General features: G+C 39.7%; 1 protein-coding gene and 1 pseudogene across 2 annotated transcripts in view; one reads left to right on the plus strand and one right to left on the minus strand.

Annotated features, from left to right (window-relative positions):
- Positions 1 to 25,115, minus strand: part of SPAG16 (sperm associated antigen 16) — a 655,515-nt gene that overhangs the window by 339,576 nt on the left and 290,824 nt on the right. For both annotated transcript variants that reach the window (XM_078379135.1, XM_072977750.2), the window contains one exon: positions 5,058 to 5,243. In XM_078379135.1, coding sequence (XP_078235261.1) covers positions 5,058 to 5,243 — 186 coding nt within the window. The remainder of the gene's footprint in view (positions 1 to 5,057; positions 5,244 to 25,115) is intronic.
- LOC140703388 (U1 spliceosomal RNA) lies at positions 24,036 to 24,190 on the plus strand (annotated as a pseudogene).

The following is a 25,115-nucleotide window of genomic DNA, read 5'->3' on the forward strand; positions in this document are numbered from 1 at the left end:
GAATGATATGGCCAAAACCAAAATCTTTGTAACAGTCCAACTGGTATGTGTGGTGAAACCTCTGGTGATTAGATCCAGTCAAACGTAATCACAGATTTAATTCTGCCAGTGAAATCAACAGAACTGTCAACTGGTGAACTTTGGAGGATTCTCTCCTATGTTTTTGCCTTACATCTACGAGTTGTTCTTATATGTGGTAGCAGATTATGCTGCACTACAATGGATGTAGGTCAACTACTATCACTTAAAAGAGTGTTACCCTCCAGAGTGATGGCTAGCTGTAGGCCCACTGCCTCCTCGCTGGATCCTTGCCCAGCATGGCTGATCAGAGCCACGAAAGGGGTTATGATTGTTTGATTCATGAATATTATTAATTCATCACTGAGGGAGCAAATGCTTCTCTCCCACTTAAAGAAACCATTGTCCGACTCATCATTAAATGGGGCAGTTAGCATCGGGCAACCTTAACAATTTCCGTCTGATTGCTAACATACTACTATTCCTGGGCAAGGTGATTAAGAGGGTGGTGGCCAATCAGGACCCAGGTACATGGGGTATTGAGATGACATTGGTCGCGCTGCAGGATGACCTTTTTAAAGTGAAGCTGACAGGGACAGATGCACCCTGGTACTCCTAGATCTCTCAGTGGCTTTTGATACCATCAACCACTGTATCCTCCTGGAAGAGGCTCTCTGGGATTGGGGGCTTAGCATTGAGCTGGTTCTGATCCTTCCTCGAGGACCATGTCCAGAGAATTCAGCTAGGGGAGGAGATGTCAGCACCTTGGACCCTTTGGTGTGGGGTTCTTCAGGGATTGGCACTATTCCCAATGCTGTTTAATATCTATGTTAAGCCTTGTGTATTATGCCAATAAAGGTATTTAAGTAAGTAAGTAAGTAAGTATGTTAAGCCATTGAGGGAGGTCATCAAGAGTTTTGGAGTAAGGTGTCATCATAAAAACATAAGAACACAAGAAGAACCCTGCTGAATCAGGCAAAGGGCCTATCTAGTCCAACTTCCTGTACCTTACAGTGGCCCCACCACATGCCTCTGGGAGCACAGAAAACAACTAGACACCTGTCTCCTGATACCTCTCCCCTGCATCCGGCATTCTGAGGTGCATCAGTATGCTGATGACATGCAACTCTATCTCTCCATTACCACCTCTGCAGTGGATGCGTCTGGATGCTGGAGCGTTGCCTGGTTGCAGTACTGGAATGGACCAGGGCTAAAAGCTTAAACTGAACATGGACAAAACAGAGATTTTGCTCCTGAGAGGGACCTCCGATAGGTTGGGGGGGATGGTCCCTAGGCTGGATGGTACTCCCCTCCAGTTTAGAGACCGTGTAATCTGAGCATTCCTCTGGACCCGGATCTCTCTTGGGAGTCCCAGATCGCAATCATGTCCATATCAGCCTTTAACCAGCTTAGGCTAATTGCCCAACTTTACCTCTACCTAGACAAGGACTCCATCAGGTCTTTGGTGAAGGCCCTGGTCATCTCCTTTATCGACCACTGCAATATCCTCCACATGGGGCTCCCCTCTTGAACCTGATCCGGAGACTTCAGTGGGTCAAGAATGCTGCAGCCATACTGGTGGTTGGTACAAGTAAATTTGACCACATCACTCCAGTTCTGGCTCATCTGCACTGGTTGCCCATGGCATCCTGGATCAGGTTCAAGGTTTTGACACATACAAAGCCCTCCAAGGTCTGGGCCCATGTTACTTGTCAGAGTGTCTCTCCTTAATGTCATCTGCCTGACCCACAAGGTCATCCCAGTTGAGGTTCCTCCAGGTGGCCACCCTGGGGGAGGCCCATAAATCCTCTACAAAAGGTAAGCCCTTCTTGGCGGTGGCTCCAACTTTATGGAACCAGCTTCTGGAGGAGCTCCGCCCAGTCCCCTCCCTGCAGACTTTTAGGAAGCAATTAAAGACATTGCTTTTCAGGGAGGTTCCGCTGACCATCTTCCTTCCCTTTTTTTTTTTCTCTCTCTCCTCCTCTTCTTCCCTCCCCTCTTTTCATCCATCCACTCGGAGATTAGTCAGTGCCATCTGTTTTTTTAGGGTTATTGTTTTAATATTTCTATTTTCATTTTTGTTTTCTATTTTATGAGTTTTAACCCACCCAGAGTAGTGCTGTGACACTAATGAGAGTGGGATACAAATGAATGAATGAATGAATGAATGAATGAATATTGAAGGAGCTAGAAATATAAGCTGCTGAATCTAGGCCTGCTTGTGAATTAGCTGTGTGTGCTCACCCCCCAAATTTGGGGACTCCCTTGCTCCAGCAACAGCTCACAATGCAAATGTTGTTACCATGCTTTACTAGAAGGAAAACCACTCCCCTGGATTACTCAAGTGACTATGTGTGCAGGTTCATTTTTAAGAATTCCCCACATCATCAGCCAGAACAAAATGCAGATAAGTTACAAACTGGGATCTGTGACAGAAAACACATCTGGGACCAGGCAGTTATCTCTAAAGCCCTAAATGGCTTCAGCCCTAGCTACCTGAGCTGCCTTTTTCTTCATTAGAACATTGGATCCTTTCATTCATCATAAAGGCCCTCCTCTGGTTTCCCCTGGTATCTAAGGTGGTGACAAGGAAGATTTTCTCCTTATTTGTGACCTCTTGTACTTGAAATTTCTTCTCCACAAAAGCTTTCCTGACATCAGTCTTGATAAATTTTGGACATCAACCTGAGACTTCATTATTCCCTTCTGATGTGTTTTCTTAGCTGTATACTCTACTGATAATATAACTGTGCTAATTTTTATGGTTGATGCAACTATGCTTTTATTATTCCCTGTAGAGTTCCTATTATATGCCTTCTTATTACAGGCTGCAGAGGAGACTTGCTCCTCACCTCTGGAACAACCTTCCTCCAGCGATTCGTGCAGCCCCTACCCTGGGCACATTTAAGAACCAGCTAAAAACATGGTTATATGTTCAGGCCTTCCCTCCTGTCAATACTTAATTTCCTTTCTCTTTCTATCTATTTGTTTTATTATATGTGGTGTTGTTTACTTATAATAATTTTTATGCTTTATTGTATATTTTTTATGGAAGCCGCTCAGAGTGGTCAATTGACCAGATGAGCGGGATATAAATCAAATTAATAATAATAATAATAATAATAATAATAATAATAATAATAATAATAATAATAATAATAATAATAATAATAATAATAATAATAATAATAATAATAATAATAGGACAATAAATAGGTGTTTATATTATTTTGTGCTGTCAAGTCAATTCTGATTTATGGTAACCCTTGTCAGGGTTTTCTAGGTAGGAAGTACTCAGAAGTGGTTTCCATTCCCTTTTTCTGTAATTGTGCAGCTTGATCAAGGCCACACAGGCTGGCTGTTTTGGGAGGCACAATGAGGAACTGAATTCCCAACCTCTGGCTCCATAGCTGGATGGCTAATTCACTGAGTTGTCCAGCAGCTAAAGTTAGATTAAATATGTAATACATGATTTGTCGGCATCAAAGATTTTCTGAAATCTAAATTATAAATCCTAAAGTAAAACCTTGAAATACATACTAAAATGGGAAATATTAAATAATGTTCTGAACTATGTTTATTTGCATATATATGGGGGCTTTAAAAAGAAATAACATCTGAGATGATAGTGTGAGCATATTAAAATTCAACAATCAAATTAATATGGTGAGGAATTTAATTATTTGTGGTGATGATTATATGCCTCATAAAGAATACCAACTACTATGACAATCTTTGTAAATATGAAGAGCCTATGAAAATATCGCAAACAGAATTATTTTGTGAGATAATGCAAATGTCTTTCTAGGAAATGACTGAAGTGCTTTTATTACTCATCTGCTATGAATTTCTTGGGCTCTTTGGGCAATTTCACCAAAACACAAGTAGGTATTTTTAAAAAGTTTATAAATCCTCTCTGCCCTGGACTACAGAGCAAGATGACTGCTTCAGTCTCTTACGCCAATATTTGTTTTGATAAAAATTAAGGTGCCTTCCTTCTGGACACAGAAAAGACATGCAAGTTTTCAGGCATATGCACAGTAATCACAAGAAAGAAAAAGATTATATTTAAGGTCACTGCTCACTGCAGAAGAATAAAGAATAAACTAACAATGAGGAAAACGACAATTGAATGAGGAAAACGACAATTATGGCATAATATCAGAAGGACAAGTGAAGCCAAAATACCATATCTATACAACAATTAGATGATAGGAGTGATATTAAAATGTCATATTATTATAAATAAAATAAAATAAATAAAATAAAAAATAAAATGTCATTATCAGATACTACACACGGAGTGAGCAACAGGGCACCAGGTGGCAGAATTGAAGGGTTCTCATCTGTACACAACGTATTTCATATTTTACCAGCACTGAAACAAAAGTCTTAAAGGAAACAGAAAGTGTACCTTCTTTGAGTATTAGATAGATGCCAAAGCATTATACAGTAGAGAAGTCAAGTGTAAATGGCCAAAATCCTGTGGCATAAGTACACTTGTTTACTGTCAAAAGCTAGGCTTTCACAACAGGATTTCAATCACATAGTAGATTGTCTGCATGATTTATAATAAGTTTCCCCAAAAATAAGGCAGGGTCTTATATTAATTTTTGCTCCAAAAATGCATTAGGGCTTATTTCCAGGGGATTTTTTTTTCATATACAACAATCTACATTTATTCAAATACAGTCCTGTCATCTTCTTCTGGTTGCTGCACAATGGTGGAGGGCGGGGTTTTACTTAACTGGGGCTTATTTTTGGAGTAGGGCTTATATTCTGAGCATCCTGAAAAAAAATCATACTAGGGCTTATTTTCAGGTTAGGTCTTATTTTAGGGAAAAGAGGTTAGTATTTATACTATTTCTGTGTATCTTTAAAATAATAGTTAAATGAAATTAATTTTAAATCGTCAAATAAATAGAAAAATGTGGTTTTCTAGAGCCACTCTCTTGGTGTAAAAATGTCACCCATTTCTCTGTCTTTTCCATGCAAACATCAAGGAGGAGCTTAAAAGTTAATTTTAAACAATCACATACCTGTTTAGGTCCCATACTTTGCTAGTTTTATCCATAGAGGCTGAAGCGACAAAATCTCCACATGAATGCCAAGAGCAGTCCCATGCTGCACAGCTGTGCCCTGCTAAAGTCAGGATGCATCCACCCTTTGTGAAGTCCCATATGCGGACTGTTGTGTCTCCACTTGAAGTGACCAATTTTGTTCCACTGTTGTCAAAAAGAAAGAAAGAAAGAAAGATGGTAAAACAGATTTCAGCTAAACTTCCCAAACCTGCATGATCAAAGTTTTTATTTTTAATTTCTTAAAACAACAACACTATTGTAGTGTTATAAAAATCATATTCTTTGCAATTCCCATTATTACCACTTTTAGTCAATCATTCAGTTTTCATATTTTTTTGAAAATGAGGCAAAGGTTTATACTAAAATAGTCTTTATCGTTTGTGATTATGTTTCATAATAATTCTTAACATTTGTATAGTACATTCAAGTGTTCCAATAAACATTGTTACTGTGGGTCTTACAACTGCCCTATAAAGTGAGATCAAGAAGCATTACTCCCATACTGCAAAAAGATCCTGAAGATTAGAGGCCATAGTTGTGCATTACTAGTTACTGGATTTATGACAGAGATGTTGAGATGTGCAAACAGAGGACTTCCAGATTTGCTACTCAGGGTATCACATGGTTATAAGTGTTAATTCTTTAAATGCTTGGAAGATAATAGCACCAGCTTTCTCACCTCCCTATCCTTCAAATTTCCTTGCTTTGTTTAGTAACTGGGAGATAAGACTGGAGCGTTCTTCTGCAAGTTTGATTTCCCAAGCATGAAACTAGGTGGAATTCCTATGAAGTGCTAAACATGTATTACCTGTAGCACTTGATTTGACCTCAATTTCATGCTCATGCAGAAGAGATTTGGGCAGGTAGAGAGATGCTTTCAGGCTCATTGTGCGTCCAGTTACACTGACTCTAGATCAGTGGTCCCCAACCTTGGGCCTCCAGATGTTCTTGGACTTCATCTCCCAGAAATCCTGGCCAGCAGGGATGGTGGTGAAGGCTTCTGGGAGTTGTAGTCCAAGAACATCTGGAGGCCCAAGGTTGGGGACCACTGCTTTAGATCATATCCTAGGTCAAATTTTGGAGCTGGACTTGGTAAAGAAACAACATTTCCATTTTAGAACACAATAATTGTTTTAGGCAAGCACACTTTTAGATTTGTATGAAAAATTAAATGCCATGGATATTTTAAAAAATTTTAATCACAAAATTAAAATGTCACCAAACCATCACTACACATAAACACACACAAAACCTCCTCCTCACACAAACACATTTCAGTAAGAAAGGGGGGAAATCCCAATTTCCAACTGAATAACTTCTCTATTCATAAGGTCAGTAGTATTATACAGTAATACTACGATGTAGCATGTTTTTAAAAAGCCTTCATAAAGAATGTTTAATGAAGATACTAGCTGAAATCCTGTTGTTTATTTATATGTGTAGAAGGTAAATAATGTAACTTTCAGCTGCTTCTAGCTGGCAATTAATTAATCTCTGTTGGAATTACTGGGAACATGTGTACCAGCTGGCTTGGAACAGGCTTGAGATCACGGGGGGGGGGACTCATTAATTCCCAGCTGGAAGTGACTGAATGTTATACTGTATATGGAAGAAAGCAACAAGATTTCAAACAGCATCACTGTAAGACAGGGTGAAGAAAGTGCAGCTTGCAAGCACCCTTGGTCCCCTCTTCCCTAAGATATTTTTATTTTTTTAAAAAAGCATCACCACTAAAGGGCATATGAGGGTAATTTAAAAGATGTTTTGAGAAAAGTACTTCAGAAGTTAGTAAGTGATGGAGCAGATGCAGTGCTCCAGAGTCCAGAATGTTTGTGTGTAGACTGAGATCTCTAGATATTGCTTGTTTCAGAAAAGTCGAGAATTATATTCATTAAGTTGCATGAAATATAACTGGTCATTTCCAGCACCTTATTCCAGAGGCCAAAACTATTACCCTACTACTCAGACCTCTCAGCCACTCCATCCTTATATATTTGCCAATCATTCCTTTTTTTTTCAGAGAAGGAACAATATTTTAAAATTAAATAAGGTAGTGCCAGAAAAATCTTGCTAGAAACATCTTGTTTTTTGATCAACCACATCTGAGGATGACGTGTTAGCTATTATTAATAAAGCCACAGACAAAGTCAGGTTAAAACAGACTTTGAAATAACTTCATTTATTTTCCATGTGCTGCACAACATGGACAAAAATGTCACATCTTTTACAAATAACATAGGAAGACAGGAAACATTATTCAAAACAAATTATTATTCTCCAGAAAGCAAAAATCTTTCTGCCGTGCCTTAAACTGTGATTCCTCCAAAAATTATATTATGCTGTCCTATCCTGTGCTGCTATGTTACTAATGAATTACATAACTACCTAAACATGAAAGAAGTATTCATAGAGTGCAATGTCATCTGCATATGCGTAAGACTCTTATAGCATGATCTTATCTATGTTTATCTGAAATCTTATGTATGGTTATTTCTATAATATAGAATAATAGAAGTTGGTAAGGGCCAATAAGGCCATCAAGTCCAATCCCCTGCTCGATGCAGGAATGCAAATCAAAGGACATCTGCCAGGTGGTTGTCAAAGTTTCTCTTGAATGCCTCCAAGGTTAGAGCACTCACCACCTCTGATAATTGATTCCACTGTCTGACTACTCTAACATTTATGAAGTTCTTCCTGATATTCAACCGAATACTGACTTTCTATAACTTAAGCCCATTGTTGCGTGACCTACACTTTGGGATGACCAAGAAAAAATCTTGGGGGTTACCACCAGAAAAAAATGTTGACATAATAGTAGTCTTAGTCAAGCACCAGGTCTGAAGAGAGAAGGACAGAAATGTACATTTCATACAGTATGTACAGCATGGAGGAGAGGGCAACTATATTGGAAGAATTGTTTTCTGAAACAGCAGTGTTCTAGGAAACAGTAACTAGCTTGCTGCCAGAAGAGGGCTCTCTCTCTCTCTCTCTCTCTCTCTCTCTCTCTCTCTCTCTCTCTCTCTCTCACACACACACACACACACACACACACACACACACACACACACACACACACAAATCCCCCCTCCTTGAACAATAACAGAATTTTTTCACCCTATGGTATAATTGGCTATCGTGACATGAGACAGATGGTGACAAGAGAAACCCCATGAGATAATCATCAGATCAGTAATACAATAATACAACTAACTGCACAGGTATTAATTTCAATAAGGATAATTGATGTATTCATGAATATTAAAAGGACAGAAAATAACATGAAGGTAATATATAAACTCCAATATGAGAAACTGCTTTTTAAAGTCTAAAATGTTGACTAGATTCTTAAAACATTCCACCTAGTATTACCCTAAATCAAAGAAAAGGTGAGCTCTGTCTTAAAAGGTTGATAGACCCTGCCTTTATTACACTAGTGAAGGATTTTTTTCCCCAGAGACCAGGACTTTCTGTTTCAAATTTCTTTACAAGGGTTGACATTAAACTTCTATGAAGGAGAATACAAGTGCTGACCTCAGCAGTCACTGCAAGAGAAAGAAATGTATGCCGACTGATGTCAGTGTAAGAAACCCAGTTCTCTTCTTTTGTAGGGTATGTTCTTTAAAGAAATCTATTGCTTTCTTCATCTCCTGTTTGAAAGACTGATTTTTTTTAAAAAAAGAAACTCAATCCAGTCAAAATTTTCACAAGTGATAGAAGTTGTCCCCCTGTCCCAAGGTGGCTAAGTAATTGACTCCAGATCTTCCACAACCCAAGCTCCTCTCATTTGGTTATTACTTAATTCTGCTAGGGATGTAAACTGCACACTAAACGAGGAAGCTGTTTTCCCCCCTCTCTCATGATGAGTGGACAAGAATGTGGATTTTTGTTTATTTGTTTGTTTGTTTTGTCTGAATTAGACAACAGTCTGAATCAATATTCACAACATCCTCTGCTGATGCTTCCTTGACTAGCTGAAGGAGATGGCCTATACATGCAAGAAACAGACACGTACTGTTGGGAAAGCTTATGTTAGATTTTCTACTTTGCTGAAGATGACAGAATTTCATTCATGCTCAAAATGTTCTAAAACTGCTCAAAATGTTCTAAAACAACTCAGGTGCTACCTATGGTTTGTACTCAAGATTCTTGGCAAATTCCTTCTCTGTATGGCAAACACATGTTTTATGATCATGGTAGTCATATGTTAAATGAGCAAATCCATTTTTAAAAAGGGCTTCTTTCTTTCTTTCTTTCTTTCTTTCTTTCTTTCTTTCTTTCTTTCTTTCTTTCTTTCTTTCTTTCTTTCTTTCTTTCTTTCTTTTCCATTTAAAAAAACCAACCCAGCAACCTCTACAGCTTGGGAAAGGAAAAATGTACAGTTCAGTGTGCACACAAAAATGGGTTCCTGAACAACCCTAAGCACCAGCGGGATGTGATCTGTTCCTATGTTTTACTGCATGCCCTACAGCTGTATAATTCCAGAGGATTACCTTAGAGCAAAATCCTGCATGTGTTTTGCTTTCAATTAAAACAATCCTAACCAAAAAGTGCCTTCATTTATAGACCGTTATGTGTTCCACACTCAGCAGGTTGAAAACTGATACTAAACCCCAATAATCCTTCCTGCAGCCTATTAAAACACACTCTTCTACCCAACCATATGTTGTGAAAAGTTTTGTTTCTGCTTTTCTTGTTAACCAACAGGAAGACCTTACTCTTCCACTTCGTGCTGCTGGCAATTCAAGCAGCATGGATGGCCACACCTACCCTACCCACACAAAAAAAGAGACAAAGCCAGTCACACATCACTGAAAAGAGTTTGTCCAATTTCCAACCCTGGTTCTGCTCAGTCAACTTTACTTATGTCCTACTTTCCAATAATAATACTCTGCCCACTCATGGATTAAATTCACAAACCCCTTCAATTACTCTCTCTCCCCCCCCTCTCCCTCTCTCTCTCTGTCTCTGTGTGTGTCTGTGTGTGACAGACAGAGAGAGAGAGAGAGAGATACTACTAAAATCTCACTGCCTAGCCTTTGAATCTTGCAGCTCTTCATCAGACTGTCCATTACAGAGCATGGCGGGCGGGGAGGGGGGAATGGGTCCAAAACTGAGTTTGCAGCCTTCTGGCATCAGCTAGAAGTAGCAGATTTCTCCTTAGGGGATACACTGCACTATCTTTCTCAGTCACTGCATACAGCATCTCTTTGGCGGGGAACAGAAGTGTGAACAAACACAGCAGACCACATATCAAGGAAGTTGTGAAGCATGTTTGTGAAAACTCCTCCTCCAAAATGCTCTGTTTCCAGCCAAACACAAGCTATGTGTTTCCATACAAGGCAATGGTAAAGATGCAGTGTAACTGCAAAACTCTTTTTTAAAATAATTGAGAAAGACAACTATAGAAAGTTGTCACCCACCTTTGTTTTGGGGTTTTGTGCAAGGACAACACAGCATTTATTTGTTTGCTTGCTTGTTTTGTGTTGTTTTATAACACAGATAGCCTTCTCTCTCTTCTAGTAACACAGATCAGAAAATAAAGCAGATTCTCTCAAAAATTCAGTGAGCCAAAATAAAGTGCAAAAACAATAAATGGAGCCATGAAAATGCCATGTGCAAAGCAGAACCAAGCTTTCTGGCCTTTCTCAGGCATTCCTTGTATATAAGGAATCATTTTTATACCAGCGGTTCACAAATTTGGGTAGCCTAGATATTCTTGGATTGCAGTTCCCAGAAATGCCAGCTAACACATCTGGTGGAGAAGGTTTCTTGGAACTGCACTCTAAGAACACCTATGTTATAAATAAATAAATAAATAAATAAATAAATAAATAAATAAATAAATAAATAAATAAATAAATAAATAAACATTTTTAAAAGCCACATTTTTTTTGACATTGCATTAATTCTTTCTTTTGTCTTTTAATTGGATATACATGCAGTTATAGTGAAAATCAGGATACATATCAACATTCCTTCCAACAAGATGCAGATAATGAGTACTGCTGATAATGGGACCAAAACAGGACTACTAAAAACAGGAGGGAGATATCAAAGTGCTCAGGGAAACCCCTGAGGCCTGAAGAAGCAGTGAATAAGCCGCTGCAGAGCCAGGCTTCAGAAGCGTAGCTTACTTTTGCGGAGGGAAGGTGGAATACCAGAGGACATGAAGGATACAAACATTGTCACATTGTACAAGAACAAAGGAGACAGGGGTGACTGCAATAACTACTGTGACATCTCTCTTCTTAGTGTTGTAGGGAAGCTGCTTGCCCGTGTTGTGCTGAAGAGGCTCCAGGTGCTTGCAGAATCACAGTGTGGATTTCGAGCTAACAGATCCACCACTGACATGGTATTCTCCCTCAGACAGTTGCAGGAGAAATGCAGGGAACAACAGCAGCCACTCTTAGTGGCCTTCATAGAACTCAGAAAGGCCTTTGACTTGGTTAGCAGGGATGGTCTTTTTAAAATACTTCCCAAGATTGGATGTCCACCTTGTCTCCTTAACATCATCAGGTCCTTTCATGAGGAAATGAAGGGCACTGTAGTTTTTGATGGCTCAACATCAGATCCCTTTGACATCCGAAGTGGAGTGAAACAGGGCTGTGTTCTTGCACCAACCCTTTTTGAGATCATTTTTGCTGTCATGCTGAAGCACGCCTTTGGAACTGCAACATAAGGTGTCTATCTCCAGATTAGATCAGACGGAAAACTCTTTAATCTCTCTAGATTGAGAGCAAGGACCAAAGTCCAACTGAAGTGCATACGGGACTTCCTCTTCGCAGATGATGCAGCTGTTGTTGCCCACTCTGCTGAAGACCTCCAACAACTCATGAATTGTTTCAGCAAGGCCTGCCAAGACTTTGGACTGACAGTCAGCCTGAAGAAAACACAAGTCATGGGCCAGGGCGTGGACTCACCTCCCTCTACTGCCATCTCCATGCAAGAATTGGAGGTTGTCCATGACTTTGTGTACCTTGGCTCAATGAGCTCTAGATGTCGAGCTGGATAAACACATTGGCAAAGCAGCTACTATGTTCTCTAGACTCACAAACAGAGTATGGCTCAATAAGAAGGTGACAGCACATAACAAGATCCAGGTCTATAGAGCCTGTGTCCTGAGCACACTCCTGTACTGCAGCAAGTCCTGGACCCTTTGTGCCCGGCAGGAGAGGAAGCTGAACACCTTCCATATGTGTTGCCTCCAACAGATTTTTTGTATCACCTGGCAGGACAAAGTTCCAAATAGAGTAGTCCTAGAACAAGCTGTAATTTTCAGCATGTATACATTATTGAAACAGCGCCGTCTACGTTGGCTTGGGCACGTTGTGAGAATGGCTGATGGTTGGATTCCAAAGGATATCCTGTATGGAGAATTAGTGCAGGGAAATCACCCCAGAGGGAGACCACAGCTGCGATACAAGGACATCTGCAAGCAGATTGAGGAAGATGGCTCCACATTATGTTGCTGTCTAGTCATTTACATGTGAAACATGAAAAGCATTAATAGGAACAGATGGATGCAGAATAACTAGTTGGTCATTGCTTTGGACAGGGAACATAGGGAATGCTAATTATACACAGACATTTTACAGAAACACGTTGGGCTTTGCTTTCAGATAAGATGTTGGAGCAAATAACTTGTCTATCTTTGAGTTTCAAACAAAAAAGTCCATATATTCTGATTATTGCTGGTAATTATTGCTTGTCCAATTAGTATGGTATGGATACCTTTTCGTTTGTGAAGTTTCTGGATATGGTTCTTAGAGAATTGAGACCCACCTGTGCATGTTCAGCTGTTGTCTTTTCAACTTATACTGTGCAAGCCACCAGTATGACTGGTTGAGTGAGTGATGATGTGACCAATTCTTTGGTCTATGTATTAAAATTGAATTAAATATCTCCCTTGATAGTCACTAGAAAACTGGATGACACCCAGCTCTCCCTCTCTCCCCCCTCCCATTACAATCTAAGGAAGTATTCTCTCTCTCTCTCTCTCAAGTCTGAGATCAATAATTTACTGGATGAATGAACACAACCTTTGAAGCTTAATCCAGATGGAGGGAGGTTCTTCTGTCCAGTTGAAATTTGTAACAAGGAGTTGGGATTTAGCATCTTTTAGATGTGAAAATGAAAACCTGTTCACTGTTCTGGCATTGTCACCTCCTGCCAGACTCAAGGTAGTCAGCTCAGCTGGCTCTCCACTCTAAACCTGGTGTTGCTGAATACCAGATCTGTATCAAATAAATCCCAGATTATACAAGAACTGATTCTGGAGGAGGATGCAGATCTGGCATGTATAACCAAAACATGGATGAGCAGGGAAGCTGGCTGGCCACTGCCACGATCGCACCTAAATGCCCTCTCCAGCGCAGAGATCGCCCTTCGCCCTGGTTTAATCCAGAGCTGCAATCAATGAAGTGAAATAGGAGAAGGCTAGAGTGCATATGGAGGTGGAACCCAACAGAAAATAATCAAATAGCTGTCAGGATCGCAACTAACCTTTAAGGTGAAGTCTGTTAGTCAATCTTACTTCGCTGTCCGGATAACCGAAGCCTCCAACCAGCAGGCAGAACTTTTCCATATAGTTCACAATCTATCTGGAGTTGGTCATAGTGACTGGCTTCCCACTAGCATCTCATTTGACCAATTTGCAGCCTTTTTAAAATCAAATGTGGAGGCCATACACTGGGATCCTGCCCCCTATTTGAAAACAGTAGATCGAGCAGAGACGTCCAGCACTCCATCTTGCCTGATAAGACTTAACTACTTTCAGCCTGTGACATCAGACATGGTCTACTGAGAAAGGCCGACAGGGGCAAAATGTCTCTGTTGGTCCTCCTCGATATCTCAGCCACCTTTGATGCCGTCAACCACGGTATTCTCCTGGGGAGGCTCTCCAAGTTGGGAATTGGTGGCCTGGCTCTTGCCTGGCTCCGTTCCATCTTGGAGGACCGTCCCCAGAGAGTGCAGATCGGAGAGAGTTTCTCGGCCCTGTGGAGCCTCAATTGTGGGGTTTCGCAGGGCTCGATTATCTCTCCAATGCTATTTAACATCTATATGAGGCTGCTGGGAGGGGTCATCAGGGGATGTAGGACTTCGTGTCATCAGTACACTGATGATACTCAGCTCTACCTCTCCTTTTTTCCAACAACAGTGGATGCTGTTTCGTCCCTTGAGTGCTGCCTGGGGCTGTTCAGCAATGGATGCAGGTGAATGGACTGAGGCTGAATGCAGGCAAGATGGAGGTCCTTTGGGTGGGTGGCCCAGACATCGGTGGTCTGGGAAACTCCCTTTCCTTTGGAGGGGGTGACTCTTACCACCAAGAGTGATGTTTGCAGTTTGGGTGTACATCTGGACGTGGCACTCACCATGGAGACCCAGATGTCATCAGTAGTTTGTTCCGCACATTTCTACCTTAGGTGGATTGCCCAGCTGCATCCCTATCTTGATGTGGGGGCGCTCACCACTTTGGTCCATGCACTCGTAGCCTCAAGAATAGACTACTGTAATGCACTGTACATGGGGCTGCCTTTGAGACTGACGTGGAAACTTCAGATGGTATAGAATGTGGCAGCCAGACTTCTTACAGGGGTGAATAGATACCAACATATTTTCCCCACGCTGGCCGCCTTGCATTGGCTGCCCATTTGTTTCCGCATTGATTTCAAAGTTCTTACAATTACACATAAAGCCCTAAACGGTTTAGGACCTTGATATCTGGAGAGTCACTTGTTCCAGCCAGGCCGGGTGGCTGAGGGGCCTAACACCGAGGGAGGTCTGGAAGGAACGAACAAGGAACCAGACCTTCTCGGCAGTGGCCCCTCACCTTTGGAAGAACTTGCCAGTGGAGATCCACCTGGCTCGCCCTCTGGGTGTTTTCAGGAATAAAACTTGGCTATTTGGGCAGGCTTTCCCTCCTGCTGTGTAATATATGCTTATTGGTTTTATTGTCTTTGGTCTAGATGGGTGGGATAGAATCCAATAAATAAATAAATAAATAAATAAATAAATAAATAAATAAATAAATAAATAAATAAATAAATAAATACATACATACATACATACATACATACATACATACATACATACATACATACATACATACATACATACATACATAAATAAATAAATAAATAAATAAATAAATAAATAAATAAATAAATAAATAAATAAATAAATAAAACCCTCTACATCTGAGACTGGATTCAAGTTTAACCCTAAAGATGATCCATCTATTAAAGTGGACCTATGGAAGCAAGTATTGATGGAATTAGACTGATTAATTTAAGCATCTGGACAACTTTCACTTGGAATACAATTATTTGACATCTGGGACATAATGTCACAACAAGGAAAATTTTGGGATGAAACAAAATCTACCCTTCAAGCAATTTAAAAATAGTGAGATTCCACAACAAAGAGGTGAAATTATTCAACGAGCAGTTAAAGAAGGACTATCATCAACAGGAGACAGGGAATAATGAACAAGGAAATCAGAGGGTGGTGGATGATGTATGTCAATCAAAGGAAGGGCTGGAGGAAATCAGAGGAGAAAACCTAGGAGATCTAATTCTAACCCTGGAGCCGAAGAGAGTTTTAGGTGTACTAAGGGAAGATAAGGGGAGAGAACCAGCAGATCTAATTAAAAAGAGCCTGGAAGATCTCTTGGAGATAGATCAAATGTATAAAATGTTCCCAGATGGCACAAGGGACAACAGAATTTTTAGAGAGATAGAAACAAGAATTGGGAAAAGACAAACAAGAGAAGGAACTGGTTGTTCTGGGTTTTTCGGGCTCTTTGGCCGTGTTCTGAAGGTTGTTCTTCCTAACGTTTCGCCAGTCTCTGTGGCCGGCATCTTCAGAGGACAGCAACCTGTTGTCCACTGAAGATGCCAGCCACAGAGACTGGTGAAATGTTAGGAAGAACAACCTTCAGAACACGGCCAAAGAGCCCGAAAAACCCAGAACAACCAGTAGATCCCAGCCGTGAAAGCCTTCGTGAATATATTAAGAGAAGGAACGTTACTTAAAAAGATGAAAAGGGACAAAATATTAAGGTGGCCTTCAACATTGAAAGCACGTATATATCTAACTTCTGGAATGGTAAGGAGACACATCTTATATATTAGAAAAGGGAATCAAACTGAAATAAGAAATCAGGGTAAAGGCATAACACGGTGGTTCTTAAGGTAAACTGAAGCTAGACATAAGAAAGAGGCAAAACAAATAGTACTTAATTAACATATATTAGATATGATATTGATATAGACATGATAGAAAATGTGGAGATAGAAATGGCTAAATAATTATATGAAGAAAATCTGTATAAAATGCTTTAGATAACATATATTATGTGTTAGGAACCTATTTAGTTATTATTGGTGTAAAATACAAAGTTCGTCAGTTAAATCACCTCAAAATTATATAGATTTGAAACTGGAATTACTTTTATTAGGTATGTTATTAGAAGATTTTGAGAACATTGTATACTATGAGAGCAATATTATGACAGTAGCCAATACTGTGTACTAAAATACACACACGAATGGTTTAGATGTTAAAAAAATGTACAGATTTTGAAGGGACAACTAAGAAGACACCAAGATGCAAAAAAAAAAATTATAAGCAACCCATGTAATACGTTTAACAAGCACGAATCGAATGTAGATAGATTGAAAAACTAATAAAATGTATATATGCCATGTTTCCTCAAAAATAAGACAGGGTCTTATATTAATATTAGCTCCAAAAACGCATTACATTTATTCAAATACAATAATGTCATCTTCTTCTGGTTGCTGCACAATGGTGGAGGGCAGGGTTTCACTTAACTAGGGCTTATTTTTGGGTAGGGCTTATACTAAAAGCATCCTGAAAAATCATACTAGGGCTTATTTTCAGCTTAGGTCTTATTTTCGGGTAAACAGGGTATATAAAAAAAGAACGTGGACTACTTGACAGCCGGTTTGAAGAATTTGTGCACTACTTTGCAGACAAAATTACTCAGATGTGGATGCTATACTTGATATAAATTCTGTAACTTTGCCACCTGTTCCTCCTGAGTTTAATGTATTCATTCAAATTTGTACAGCCCAAGGATGTGAACAGGAAACTTGCAGAAGTGAGACTGAGTACATTACAACCCTTCTTGACTTATAAAAGCAGCAAAGGGACGACTGGCTGAGTGGGTAATGGGACTGGTGAATGTCTCTCTGGCTCACCGTTTCATAATTTCATCCTGCGTAAAAGAAACAGTTATAGGGCCTCTTTTTTCAGGGGGGAACCCTCCATGAACCCCACTATATAGGACAACTATCAGCACGTCTCCAACATTCAATTATTGCACAAGGTGCTGCAGCATGTGGTGGTCTCTCAGCTCCAGGGGTTGTTGGTTGAAATAGTTTACCTAAATCCGTTTCAGTCTGGCTTCAGACCTGGTTATGGGATCGAGACAGCTTTGCTTGCCTTGATGAATGTCCTATACTGAGTACTAGATAGGGGACTATGTCCCTGTTGGTTCTGCTGGACCTCTTGGCAGCTTTTGATACCATCAACTATTGTATCCTTCTGAGTTGCCTCATAGGTATGGGACTTGGAGACACAGTCTTGAAGTGGTCCTGGTCCTTGCTAGAGGGGCAAACTCAGAAGGTGGTGCTTGATGACGCCAGTTTGATATCATAGCCTTTGGCATTGCTCAAGGTTCTGTTCTGTCTCCCATGCTATTTACCATCTGCATGAAACTACTAGGGTAAGTGGTTTAGAACATACTGATGACACCTAACATTCTCTTCCTTTTCTGTTTAATTCCGAGGAAGTGACTCTAAACCAGTGCCTGATCTCTAATGCACTAGATGAGAGCAAACAAATTAAAACTTAATTCTGGCAAGCAGAGGTGCTTCTCGTCAGTTGTAGGGCAAATTATGGAATGGGGAACCTTCTTATATTTGATGGGTTGAGCTCCTCCTGAAAATCACAGCTTGGAGGTACTCTTAGATTCAGCCCTGCGCCTGATGTCCGGATTTCAGCAGTAGCTAAGAGTGTATTTGCACAGTTAAAGCTGGTGTTCTCAACCATGCCCATTCCTGGAAATGTATGATTTCGCTACAAAGATGTATGTCTTGGATTCCACTTGAATTACAGTAATACATTTATGTGGAGCTGCCTATGAAGACAGTTCAGAAACTCCATCTCATTTAAAATGCTGCAGCCACATATCTAACTGGAGCTAGTTAAAGGAATCATATCCCTTGTTACAACTTCACTAGCTGTTAGTTTGTTTTTGGGCCAAATTCAAAGCTGTGACTTATAAAGCCCTATGCAGCTTGCTTCAGGTTTCTGAAGAACCTTATACCCCCAAATAATCCCCTCTTATTATCCCTTCAGAGGAAGGTCTTCTCTCAGTCCCACTGCTATCACAGGTATGTTTGGTGAGAAATTTAAAAGAGAGTATTTTTGGTGGCTGTTCCCAGTCTATGGAATTCCAACAGCACCTGAAGCTAGATTGGCTCTCTTATCTTCCTTCTGCAGGAAATGACATTTTTCCTTTTTAAAATGGCTTTTAATTTGTGAATGTCATAGCAGGATTGCAGTTAGTAGTAAGTCTGGCATTTTTTAAAATTATAGTGTCTTTTAAATTTGTTTTTAATTCTTTTAAACCAGTGGTGTTTTAAAACTGCTTAAGTTTAATCGTTTATTAATATTCATAGTTTAATTTATTGTGTTTTTATTATATGTACTTTTAATCTGTTGTACACCACCTTGAGCCCCCTCACTGTGAGAAAGCTGGGCAGTAAATAAAGAAATCATCATCATCACAAATTTGCACACATACAACAATATTTGGGGAAAGGATGCTAAGGGATAGAAAAACAAAGTCCAGGACAGCCATATGAAATGCACAGATGCTCAGTGCTTTCAGAATACCATGTACTGGATGTGAGGAGAGAGCTCAAGAGAAGACGGTCTGATAGTCAGAGGATCAGAGATAGCATAACTGGCTGCAGGGGTGACTGACACAATGAAAACAAGTGCCTCTGACTAAAACATTTTGATGCAGGCTGTTTGTTTCCAAAGATTCTTCATTTCTCAATCCATGAGACCAACAGAGTTGCAAACACTGATATATAATAACAAAATCTGTCACTTTCCAGGGGACGAAAAAATGAGAATAAAAGCAACTGGTGGCTTCCTTAATGAAAACTGTCAATATGCCTAGATATTGCACCCTTCAATCTGCCTGCAGAAAAAAAAAACAGTGGACTCAGTAAGACTAACCCCAAGCAAGTTACTCAGTAATTGCACCCCAGATATTACATGTTTTTAGTTATTTATCTAGTTTCTCTACTAAGGTTTATCTCAGTATGTAGAAATTAAAGACACACACGATGCCATTGCAAATATTAGTCTTAACCCGGCATGGTACTAAACAAAGCCTCCAAGGCAAAGTGCCTTATTAGAAAGAACACAATAATCTTCTCTAAGATAGGACTTTGTTCACTGTTGTCTCCATATAAAACAAATTTATCAAAAGCCCTGTGGAATAACTGCTTAAAACAGCAAGGGTCAAATTACACATGTTAATGCTTTTTCAGAGTTTCAATAGAGATAAATATATTTTACTTAACTACAGCTTTAAAATGTTACTTAAAACTGCCTTTTTAGAAAACCCTTGAGTCTTAAGTCCAACAAGGCAAACTTGACCATTGAACCTCCTAAGCTGCAATGCTCTTAGTGTAAATGATATACCAAGCTTAGGGTCTGTCATCTGAAGCAAAAGATAAAGTATTAGAATAATTCCTCTGTTACCATATTCTACCAAGGAAATTAAGCCACAGAAGACCTTAAAATTATCCAAACCCTAGTATAGAATCACTCTCTTTAAACATAGGAAGGTGACTTGTATTGAGTCAGATTACTGGTCCATCCAGCTTAGTTTTCTCTAAACTGACTGCCACCAGCTCTCCAGAGTTTCTGAGTGAAGAAATTTCCAAGCACAAGGAACTGAACTAGGAAACTACTTTGAATAAGCAGGCCATCCTCCACTGAGCTATCAATTTAGTCGTCCCCCCCCCCAATACGTTATAGCGTGCCCAAAGAAATAAACATATTCTCCATTTGGCTTTCTCTTGTACTGTCCTTTTTCAGCCTCTATGTCTGAAAATATGAAAGATGCAACAAAAGCACTGAATAGACACTAAAAATCCCCTAAATTAGAATAAAAATTATGTTCTCTGCTCTAACAACAAAGATATTTGGAAATATCTGTGGTCACTGATGGTCCCTTGTATGGGTTCCTGTGGATATTCTGGGAGGCACCAACTGTACTTTTCAGCTAAAATAGCAAATCATAATGTCTTGATAATTCTTTCTCACTTGCCATGGCAACTAAAGTGACTATTGAGACAATACTTGCAAAGAAAAAATACACCTATGTATTTCTGAAACCTGTTTGACCTTTTGAGTTCTCAGAAGTTTTTTTTTAACTTCACATCTGACTTTGATTTATGAGGGCATTATCCTTGTCAAGAAGATTGATTTAGAGTGCTCTTCAGGTGTCTGTTAAAAATATAATCAAGCTTTCTGTTTTAGTCGATTGCTGAAAAACTTGAGATATCCAAGAAGGAATAGGAAGGAGAGCAAAATCTGTATGTTTTGTTTGGTTTGGTTTTTTGTTATTGATGAATAAGAATACCAATCATGGCTCCACTAACAGAGTCCTTCAGTGACCAGGAGCCAGGAATCCCAGACTGGACCTTGGAGAAATATTACAAGGTTATGCCAAATAAAATTTGCTAGTCTTTAATGCGCTATAAGCAGGGGTGTAAATAAGAGTCATTAAACTTTCCCTTCTTCCCTGGGACTATCTGAATTTTATAGGGCGTCTCTGTGAGAAATCTCCAAAGCCCCACGAGATTTGTCACCTCAGAGGGATTTCTTGTCAAGGTTTTGTAATAAAGCAAAATGTCTAGTGCTCTTCCTGTTTCAGAAACAAAACAGGCATATACAGCAAGTAGAAAACAAGTGGGTGATTGTTTAAAAAATTCAAATGCTCCCTCCAATATGTCTAATCCTTAACATTCAGTATAATGAAATGTCAGCCATAGTTAGTTTGGACAATTTGTGTTATCTCAGTTAAAGTATTATTCATGAAATTTTCCTTTATTAGTGGATGGAGGGAGTTCTTGCTCTAGTTCTCTTCAAAAGAGCTCCACTAAATATCTCATTCTCTTGCTAGAGAGGAAAATAAGTTTGTGGTTCCTTATCTTCCTATGTGAGAACAAAGCAAAGATAAATTTATATTCCCAGCCATAAGATTCTTTGCTTTTGCAGCAAAAGACTAGCATAGCTACCTTCCCCCACCCCCACCACCGCCACCACCGTTCTTCCTAACGTTTCGCCAGTCTCTGTGGCCAGCATCTTCAGAGGATAGTAACCTGTGCTCTGGTATAGTTGGCTTGGGAGTGCAGTATTTATGGCTGTGAGATAGGCTTTTGTCTTTTTCTGTAGATGGGTGATTAATGTGTATTGTTGTGGGTGTATTGTTGTGCTAAGGAGATGCCGGCTGCAGAGACTGGCAAAACGTTAGGAAGAACAACCTTCAGAACACGGCCAAAGAACCCAAAAAACCCAGAACAACCATTAAGAGAATTCTCAATTAAGAGCATTAAGACTCCAAGAATCTAGGAGTTTATAGATTTTTTTTGAAGCAGCAGAGATGGATATTTTAACTGAAGTATTAAAAGACAAAGAAAATTTAAGGCTAGAAAAAAGTGGGAACCTTTGTATAATTGGATGAGAGATGAGAACATGAATGAGTTAAAATTATAAGAAAGAAGATTTAAGATATAATTGTAGAGTTTAAAGGCTTAGAAAAAATGGCATAATAAGTGTGAAGTAAGCTTAGTAAGAAAATATATCGGCAAAAGTAACAATGATATATATTGTTCTCTATCACATTCTGTATTTTTATATTTTTATATTCATTTATATTATGTTTATATTTACCCCAGTACCCTCTTCCAATCGAAAATGAGTAATAGCATTCTGCATGGCCTTCTTCTTTCCCTCCATTAGCTAACATGAGATAAATGATGACTGGAGAAATTGTATTTTCAGTAGTGGAATTATGCTCCTGTCCTCAGTTACAATCATCTGGGGTACAACCTTTTCACCTTGGTGCAGAGGGAAGCAGATATGGTTGAAAAACTATTCTCAAAAAACATTCAGAGTAGTTTCTGTTCAAGCTGGAAAGCCTAGTGTTGTACCTCAACATTTAGATACAGTGAATCCTGTTAGAATCTGTACAAGTCACATACCATATTTTTGCTCCATGAGACGCACCTGACCTTAAGACGCACATAATTTTTAGAGGAGGAAAACAGGGAAAATATATTCTGAACCAAATAGTGTAATAAAATATTTAATAAACTATAACAGAATAACATTTGAACCATGTAACGTGAACAGCAGTCAACAGTGGCATTAAGAACCATTACCACTGTCATTAACAAATGGAGAGACTTAAAGCTTTGTGTACTCTAGTTTATCTACCATAAATTGGTGTACCATAAATTTAATTCAAGTACATATAGACCATTATCAGCCAGTGATAAGACCTATACCACGCTACCTATATTTGACATTTCCTTTCATCCACCTCCTCCCCATGCTTATAGAAATGTCTCAATGACAGATGAAATTGTTGTGCAACTCTGCCCAACTACAGCTCAAGCCTATATTAAGTCAGAAATGGTTTATCTGATTTGGCACTGTATTTTAGTTGTGTGGAGGATAAATAGTGGAATTAAACTATTTAACAGCTGGTTTTCCTTATTTACTTTAGGTTATGCAAAAGAACAGCAACACAAAGCTTAACCTGATCCCATTCACCAGCAGTAGCACATGCTCAGCATAAGACCAAATCTCCACTTTCTGACATAATTGAATGTTTATAGCATGCAAGGCACAACAGGTTAGGCCACACAAAGCCATTAACAATGTTCTTGATGAGCCAAAAAAACTGAATACAAACTGTAGTAGCTGAAATCAGGAAGCAGGTACTGTAATCCAGTTAGAAGTCACAAGGCACAGTTAGTTTCCTTGCTGCAACACCCTTTGGAAATAAATTCTCTATTAGATGCCCAGAATTAGTTGAAAAGTTTGCAAGTTGAATCCAAATTTCCCATAGAAATGCATTGAAAATTAATTAATGCATTTTTATGGGGGGGAAAGGTCAGAAACTTAAAAAAACTTAAAAGAAAGTCACTTAACAGGTACTGTAGACTGAGCCTGGCTCTTCACAGTGCCTTGGTAAACCCCAGAACAGCCAAAAAAGAGCCCCAAACAGCTAAAAGCCAGCAGGCAGCCGGCAGCTGGCAGTTATTTTGTCCTCTTCTCCGCTCCTGCTCCTTTCCCCTACCCTCTCCCCACCTAACAGCTGATTGGCGCTGGTCTGAAGGGCTTCCCAGGCAGCTTTTAAAGCATGTACTGGTGTGCATGTTTCTACACAAGCAGGTTTCAACTCAAACGGAGCACCTTTTCACCCAAGCACTAATCCCAAACAAACAGCTTTTAAACTAAATTTTACATTTTAAAACAACAATACCAGGCAGTCCCAGGTCTCTCTCCCAGCTCTCTAACTGGGAGAAGACAGACAAGCAGCCTCTTCACTAACTGAAAGTTTGAATTTCCCCGCTTTCCTTGCCTTCCCCACATATTAGGTATGCTAATATCTGTGCACTGGAGGATTGTGGGAGAAACATCCAGCCCCTGACGGGGGTCCTGTGGGGCACCCCAAAACACTGAGTAGCTCTCTTGGCATCTTTTGGGACTGGGGCTGTGCAGCCCTGTTCTGATCAGGAGGTGCAGCCAGGGGTCACCATGCCTTTGGGGGACAGGGCACAGAAAGGGGCAGGAGGTTCAGGGGACATTCCAACTCATACCTGGCAGGGGAGATACCATGATCATCAAAGTGGTTTTCCCAGGGTGAGGTTCATCTATTGCACTTTGGATGTGCTGACCCCTGTGATTTCCCCAAATGTGGGAAAATCAACTGTCTAAGTGGGGGACTGTGTTTGTGGTTTCCCCTGGTCTTTATAGAATCACTCTTTCCCCTTTGGTCCTTGGCTGTTTTCACTGCCTGCTGCTATAGGCCTGTTGGCCTTGCTGGTTTTCCAGGTGGGCTCCAGGAAGCAGATCCTGGAAAGCCAGCAGTGCAGAATGATGAGCTCCAAACAGCAAACAGTCTCTGGTGCCAGTTCGGAGGCCTCCCAGCATGGTAGTGGTGGTGATTGAACCCTTTTTTACTATATTCGCTCCATAAGACACACATACGTTCTCCCCTACTATTTGGGGGGGGGGGAGTGCATCTTATGGAGCAAAAAATACAGTAACTATAGTGAGAGCCAACACTTCAAAAAATAAGAATAAGTTTCAAAGTGTCCTTGACAGAAAGAGAAACTGGGCTGAAACTATTGAACTAAAATTCAAAACAAATAAGTTCTGGACTCGACAACAATGACAAACTTACAGGATTGTGAATTGAATTAGCATTACTGCGGTATAAATATTACATATTTATAGTAAGAGAGCTACAGTATCTAAGTTATGAGAAGCGTAGGACTTTATTTTATATTCATTAAACTTTACCTGGAGAATATTTTGTCAGTTATGGACACTACATTTTAAGAGCATACACATTGTACTTTAAGACATATAGGACATTTTTCAGAAGAGGGAAACACATGTGATCAGGGAACCACAGTTTAAGAAGGACATCAGGAAACTGGAATGTGTACAGAGGAGGGCAACCAAGATAGTAAAAGATATGGAAATCAAGCCCTATGAGGAATATCTGAGGGACCTGTATTAGCCTGGAGAAAATGGAAAAGTGATATGAAAGGTTGTCACATGAAGGATGGAATTGGAACAGCATGTTTTCTGCAGTTCCAGATATTAGGACCCAAATCAATGAATTAAAATTAAAGGAAAGGAGAGTATTATGAAAAATAAAAA

The sequence above is a fragment of the Pogona vitticeps genome, chromosome 1 (genome assembly GCF_051106095.1).
Source record: "Pogona vitticeps strain Pit_001003342236 chromosome 1, PviZW2.1, whole genome shotgun sequence".
Taxonomy (NCBI): domain Eukaryota; kingdom Metazoa; phylum Chordata; class Lepidosauria; order Squamata; family Agamidae; genus Pogona; species Pogona vitticeps.